Consider the following 7,328-nt stretch of genomic DNA (forward strand, 5'->3'; position numbering starts at 1 on the left):
AGCTGAGGTGAACAAAAAACAGAATTAATTTTTTTTTTCCATGTTCATCCAGTGGGTTAAAAAAAAAAATATTGGAATTTCACGAACATGGAAATACCATTTATGTTTACTTTATTTTTTTGATAAATAAATAAATAATAACCTATGATGTACAGTTGCGTCAAATGTCGGTAAGGGTCAATGCTTGAGGTTTTTGTATGTAGCAATCTAGAGGTTTTCTAAGCTTATAAAATAACACAGAATTGTACCTACTGTATGTGTGTCTGAACGTTCACCATAGCACAGAAATAATTATTTTTCATATATATTATCTTACCCAGCCTTGTATAGCTTCTATGTTTTGCTGCTGACCGGCCTTTTTATGGGTGGGATTATTATCTAAAAGACAATCATTTCCATGATTCCTCTTAACTCTCACAGACATTGCCTATATTTACAGCTGCCTGCATTCCCCCCTATTACAAGGTGTAAGGTAGTACTGTCAGTACTCATTGTTTGCTATTGATAAACAGATCTGTACTGTCTGTGACCCAGCATGTGAAACATGATCCCTCTAGGGAAAGGAAGGGGAAGGGAAGAGCAGGAAGCAGTGGAGAAAAAAAGGCATGTGAAGTGTGAGAGCCCATATTACAAGGGAGGGGGTAGAGGGAAGAGTAACAACGTGTTCAGTGTACAAAAGATCACGCAAGCATGGGATAAACACCAGGAACATGGTCATGTGACTGCATGTGAGAGTGGCTTACAGAGACATTTCAGCTACAGACAGTACATTAGTAAGTGACCAATATTACTGTCATTTAACCACCATCACTTAATTTTGAAAGACCGGAAAACCCCTTTAAGGGCCGTTCTGATCTCCTGGTTCCTCAGAGTGTATATAATAGGATTGAAGAAAGGGGTCACCACAGTGTTAATTAATGATAACATCTTATTCAAATTGAAGGAATAACCTCGTGAAGGAGATAAGTACAATATGATGAGGGTACCATAATATGTAAAAACAACAGCCATGTGTGAACTACAAGTGGAGAAGGCCTTTTCCTTGCCAGCCTTTGAGGACATATGATAAATGGAATGAAAAATAAGAACATAAGTGATAACGATAAATACCAACTGGAGAAGACCAACAAATAAAGCCACAATGGAGACTTCAATTTGTGCCAAAGTTTTGTCAGAGCAAGAAAGTTCTAGAAGAGGAGCAACATCACAAAAGAAATGGTCAATGACATTGGGCCCACAAAAATCTAGTTGTAGGATAAGTGTGTGGGTAATAAGAGGCTGCAGAAACCCCACCATCCATGAGTAGGTAATAAGACCATTGAGAAGTTTAGCGTTCATAACAGACGTGTACCTCAATGGTCTACAAATAGCCAAATATCGGTCATAAGACATCACAGTAAGGAGACAACATTCCAAAATGCAGGAGGCACCAAAGAAATATAACTGAGTGAGGCATCCAGCAGCCGGCATATGCATTTCACCCAACAAAATAACCAGAAATGCATTAGGAGCAACATTAGTGCTGATCAAAACATCAGAGAGTGAGAGGTGACTAAGAAAAATGTACATGGGAGATTTCAATTTGCTGCTGGAACTTGATGATATCAATGAAAATATTGACAGATTTGCAGCCACGGTCGCTGTATAGAGGAAAGCAATAAAAATAAAAAATGGAATACGGAAATAGCCAAGATCATGAAATCCCAGTAATAGAAATTCCACAACCGTTGTCTGGTTTCTCCTTAGAACTTCCTGTGACTGAAATAAGAATAAAAAATAAGAAAGATGATATGTTTAATACAAGGAGAGTCAAAAAGGATGGTGTCAAATTATAGCCCTGGTATCATAACGGAGAGAACGTAACACAAATTTATTAACATGAAAAGACGCACGATCTGTCCAAGTTTTGTCTATACACTACAAATGTTCAAGGTGATTTCCAATGGCGACACGGCAGATGTCTAGGCGGTAGTCGAGTTCTATCCAGAGGTGCCAGAATATCCTCTGATGTGGACTCTACTGTTTAAGTTATGCGTTTTCTCAGATCCTGTGGCTGGGGGGGAAGATATGTGGCCCCACAGAAAGAAGTTGCAGGGTGTTAGATCTGGGGATCGTGGAGGCCAGCGCAACATTGGTGAATTATTGTTTCCAGCATGGCCGATCCAACTTTCCGGTAAAGTTTTATTCAGGTATCGGTGAACATCCACATGGAAATGTGGAGGTGCACCATCCTGCTGATAGACTACGTTTAGCTGATCTTTCTCTATCTGTGGCATGAGCCATTCCTTTAACATGTCCAAGTAGATGTGACCAGTGACTGTATCCTTGGCAAAAAAAAGGGGACTGTAGACTTTGCGCCTGCTCATTGCACAAAACATGTTCATTTTGGATGAGTCCCTCGCGCTTGATAAGGGCACATGGTTTTTCTGAGCCCCAAATTCTAATGTTGTAGAGATTAACCTTCCCACTGAAGTGAAAGGTCGCCTCATCGCTGAACACCAGTCCGTCAGCGAATTCTTCCTCCTCCAATTGGCCCTGCAAGCCAGGCCTTTACTTTTGCTCCATCCTTTTTGAATCCCCCTGTATAAAAATCTATAATTTTTTTAAATTATTGCAATAAAAATCTGCTATGTTTTGTGAGATATAATAAAGAAATGTAACATGTAATCACTGGATGACCCATTCAGGCTGAATCACACGTGCAGTTTTTGGTGCAGTTTTTGAAGCCAAAGCCAGAAGTGGATTCAAGAGGAGTGGAAAGTATAAAGGAAGGACTTAAATCCTGCTGGATTCACTCCTGGATTTGGTAGAAAATACATGTGTGATTCCAGCATAGGGCCAGGATCACACACACAGTTTTGATGCCGCTTTCGGTGCAGTTTTTGGCTCTGTTTTTTTTTTTTTTGTCAAACACAGGAGTCGACTCAACAGAAAGAAGATGCATCAGTCTTTTCTTTAAACCTTTCCTTCATTTTGTATACACTTTTGTCTTTGGCTAAAAACAAGATCTGAGCCAAAAACTGCACCAAATACTGTGTGTGATTCTGACCTTAGACTGTAATCACACCTGCAGTTGTCATGGCCGTTTTGATGCAATATGTTGTGCTAAAGCCAGAAGTGGTTTCAAAAGGAAGGAAAAATTTAAAGAAAAGACTGATACTTATTCTTTATTTTATATCCACTCCTGTGTTCGGCTAAAAAAAAAACTGAAATAAATCTGCACTGAAAACTGCATGTGTGATTCCAGCCTTAGACCAGGATCACACACACCATTTTGATGCAGTTTTTTTGGCAGTTTTTGTCTTCGTTTTTTTAAGCCAAAACCAGAAGTAAATCCAAAAGGAAGGAAGGGTAAAAAAATAAAATAAAGACTGATGCACCTCCTTTCTTTTGTGTCCACTTCTGTGTTTGGCTCAAAAAAAATGTATTAAAACTGCATTAAAACTGTGTGTGTGACCCTGGCCTTAAGGTCGTGGGGAGCACTTGCTGCTATAGATGGCACCAGATGAATATGAGTATTCAGTAACCAGCAGTTGTAATATAGGACACAGAGCAGCAAATTAAAGCATAGACAGGAGACGACCTGGTGCAAGGTCACAGACAGAATAGCAGAGACAAAGTCACAGAGGTTTCTACATTAATTAAATAAACGGAAGAAGAATTCTGGAGATAGGAGAACCTATACTGTAGCCGTATCCTGGAGAAAAAGGCTAAACTCAATATTCTACCATAAGCGGAGAGCAAGTGTGATTATCACATCATGACGAAAGGCAAAAAGTACACACACAAAAGGACAGAGCCCCCACATTGGAGCATGATATATATATTTCTTGTATGCGCTCTGCACCAGGGTAAGGTGAGTGACTCATCACATCATGGCCCTGGGGCTTATGTGGTCTATGGCATCAAGAAATTGCACTCACTAAGGCCCCATGCACACAAACGTAAAAACGCCCGTAATTATGGGCCGTAATTACGGCACGTTTTTACGGGTCCATTGACTACTATTGGACACGGGTACCTCCCCGTATGCTTGCCTGAAGGTGTCCGGGCCATTTAAAAATATAAAACATCTCCTATTTAAGGCCATAATTACGGCACGGGCAGGCCCATAGAAGTCTATGGGGCTCCCGTAATTACGGGTGACTACGTTTGTGCACCCGTAATTACGGGAGCGTTGCTAGGCGACGTCAGTAAATAGTCACTGTCCAGGGTGCTGAAAAAGTTAAACGATCGGCAGTAACTCTTTCAGCACCCTGGACAGAAACTACCGATCACAATACAGATCAACCTGTAAAAAAAAAAAAAACGTTCATACTTACCAAGAACTCCCTGCTTCTTCCTCCAGTCCGGCCTCCTGGGATGACGTTTCAGCCCATGTGACCACTGCAGCCTATCACAGGCCAATTACAGGCTGCAGCAGTCACATGGACTGCCGCGTCATCCAGGGAGGTCGGGCTGGATGTCAAGAGAGGGACACGTCACCAAGACAACGGCCGGGTAAGTATGAATTTCTTTTACTTTTATTACGGAAAGGGCTGTCCCTTCTCTCTATCCTGCACTGATAGAGAGAAGGGCTGCCGATTACTGCTGTGTAATTTTGCAGCGAAAACGTGCCCGTAAATACGGGTGGAATACGGGTGACACCAGACCCGTATTTACGTGCACGGGTCCGTAAATACTGGTGCAATAAGGGTCGAATACGTGTGACCAAGGACCCATATTTATGCCAGTATTTACGGGAGGACAAAAATAAGTTTGTGTGCATGGGGCTTAAGGCTGTTTGCACTCTGCGGCCACGGTCGTGTGTATCGGGCCATAGAAATGGGAATTTGCAAAAATGCAGATAAATTGTGGCCGTGTGCATGATGCCTTAAAGTGTATATATGTCTAGTCCAGTAAAATGTAACCTTCTAAAATAAATGGACCTACACATAAATATTTTAACAGGGGAAAAAATGCAGCCAACGTTCTTAGTTTTAGTAGACTTGGTTAACGTTACCTTCCTCCGCTTCATCAGTTTTCCATACCCTTTCTAAGGCAAGAATAGCATAGTCTGAAGTGTTTAGTCAACGGGCTCCATTAGATGCCATTGACCCATCCCAATATCATCATAGCCTCAAACAGTGAGAGAAAACCAAGGGTCTCTCATGCTGTCCTCATAAACCTCCACAAATCGGATCAGAGACTGGAGGTCTGCACTCTGAAAAACATCTAATTGTGAATAACTCTTCAAATTAATTATAAAGTATTGTTGTTGCCCTTCCCCCCAACTTATATTAGAGATTTGTTTGATGATCAGAAATCGTTTTTGCTTTTTTCAAGTGTGTGTGAAAATCTGAAAGGATACCGATTACCTGTCTCACCAGAGAAGTGGATCCACTAAGCCACAATCTATTTGGTACTGGCTAAACTGGCGTGCGGAGTCTCCTCATTCTTCACCCTTAATTCACACCGATTGGCGGCGAATGTGCTGTTGCGTAGAACATGTATGAAAGTCAGAAACACAGCTAGGAGTCAACGGATACATTTTCAGAATATTATTCATGGATAGCTAGAATTTATCTCCAGGAACAATTTTGGGGCATGGGCGTCAGTGCTTATTAGCATCCCTTTTGGCCTTAGCAGCAGGAAGCTCCAAATTCTTGTGGGCCTCCATCTAGATGTCATGAGGATTATTACAAACTTTCCTAGAAGCAGATTTATGGAGCTGTGCCGTGATCAGAAAAATAATAGACCATCTCAAGTGGAGATTTACCTGATGACTCGGAGACTTGGTTGTTGTGAATAGTCTCAGCCTAAGGTACCAACTCAGACTATTTATCCTGATGAGCAATTAGCGTAGGTTCGGAGACACTGGCGAGGACCTAGTTGATCTGTACTGGTTCATTCCAAGTTGTGATTCAGTGCAGGGAGGCAATGCTGGAAACAGCAAGATCCCCAGCGAGCAGTTTGGTAAAGTCGATGCTAGGAGAATGTAGAACACAAAGTACAGAGTCTTACAGAATGGAATCTTACTCGGGCACCCACATAACCAGAGTGGCAAATATCTCCTTCATAGAATGTAGTCTGAGCCAGGGTAATTCCAGGACATCTCTTCAATGTGATGAACCCTAACTTGAAGCTGGACTGGAACCGTTTGATAAGAGATGTGTTTCTGTGGAACAAAGGGCCTATTGACCAAAGTTCTGAAGAGTCGCAGGAGGAATCCAAAGTATCTGAGCAAGAGAATGTTTAATAAAATTTCCAGCTGCGTCTGAGTCTAAAAAATGTTTTCCCACTCTGATTGCCAGGAAAATTATATCATCCAATGCAGAGGGCAGGGCGCGACCTGCCAGGTAATCTTTGATATGTCTTGATAAACCTTCATAAAATGCCGCAACCAGAGCTTTATTATTCCACGCTAATTCAGATGCATATTGGCTGACTGTGGAAGCACCTTGCATTAGGTGAAGTATAGCAGAATCCGTACAGTCATCTTCTTCGAAGACCCTCTGATTGGATGCCAGAAAGTGAATAGGGAGGACTCCATTGGATCACCATGTCCCCAGAGAAGGGGGAGGCCTAAACCAGAGCTTCTCCAGCAAGCAAGGAAATTATATAGTACGATATTACTCAGTCTGAGCAGAACTGCAGAGAACAAAGTTCAAATGTGTTGTGTGCTGATTGTTGAGACCTTGACAGTCTTTGGAGTCCCATTAAACCAGGGAGTAGCAGGTAGATGCAGTGATGGTCCCAAGATGGCAGGCATGGAAGGAGTAGTCACCACGGCTGTCTGCTGGAATACGGATGCGGCGGATGTGGCAGAAGGTGCTGGTTACATAGTGTCCAAGCTAGCCATTCTTACTTCCTTGCTGTGTGACTTCGCCAAGTTCATAGACATCTACCGGCAGGGGTGTAGACATTGCAGAGATTTTGGAATTCATGACGTGCAGATATTGGTGTGATTCAGACCAGAGAACTAGATCCTCTACACCGCAATCAGTTTGGTGCTGGCTAGACTAGGGTGCAGAGTCTTAGGAATCTTCCTATTTTTCACCCTTAACCCCCACAAGAAGGTATAGACTTTCCTAGTTGGACTCCTTGGTCATGGTCCCCAGAATAGTCACCAATTGGTGTTGTAGCGTACAAATTGTAGCGAAGTCAGGAACGTAGTCAGGGGTCATCAACGGATCAGCTGTCAGGGGGCAACATGCCAGAGGATAAGAAGGAAACATAGTTAGGACCTAGGCCAGGAGTTGATCTCAGGAGAACCACAAGAGCCTGGTGACAATTCCAAAGAGCAAGACAGGAGTGTAATCCAGAAACGAGGTCAAGGATCAGGAGTC

The 7,328-nt window shown here is 42.4% G+C and overlaps 1 protein-coding gene across 1 annotated transcript; it reads right to left on the reverse strand.

Moving 5' to 3' along the window:
* Positions 1–807: 807 nt before the first annotated feature.
* On the reverse strand, positions 808–6,926 carry LOC142750673 (olfactory receptor 11A1-like). Its single transcript, XM_075859662.1, has 3 exons — positions 6,848–6,926; positions 6,019–6,218; positions 808–1,758 (listed from the first exon to the last, which is right to left on the reverse strand). Exons 1-3 carry the CDS (start codon positions 6,924–6,926, stop codon positions 808–810), a joined length of 1,230 nt encoding a protein of 409 aa, XP_075715777.1.
* Between the last annotated feature and the right edge of the window lie 402 nt (positions 6,927–7,328).

Source organism: Rhinoderma darwinii, chromosome 3, assembly GCF_050947455.1.
Source record: "Rhinoderma darwinii isolate aRhiDar2 chromosome 3, aRhiDar2.hap1, whole genome shotgun sequence".
Lineage (NCBI taxonomy): Eukaryota > Metazoa > Chordata > Amphibia > Anura > Rhinodermatidae > Rhinoderma > Rhinoderma darwinii.

Bases quoted from the DNA above. Each gene is read 5' to 3' on its own strand.
- LOC142750673 (XM_075859662.1), bottom strand. From the start codon at position 6,926: ATGAATTCCAAAATCTCTGCAATGTCTACACCCCTGCCGGTAGATGTC. The intron at 6,219-6,847 runs GTAAGAATGGCT...TCTCTTGCTCAG, and splicing joins CGAAGTCACACAGCAAGGAA to ATACTTTGGATTCCTCCTGC. The intron at 1,759-6,018 runs GTAAGATTCCAT...TTCTTATTTCAG, and splicing joins CTGGTTATGTGGGTGCCCGA to TCACAGGAAGTTCTAAGGAG.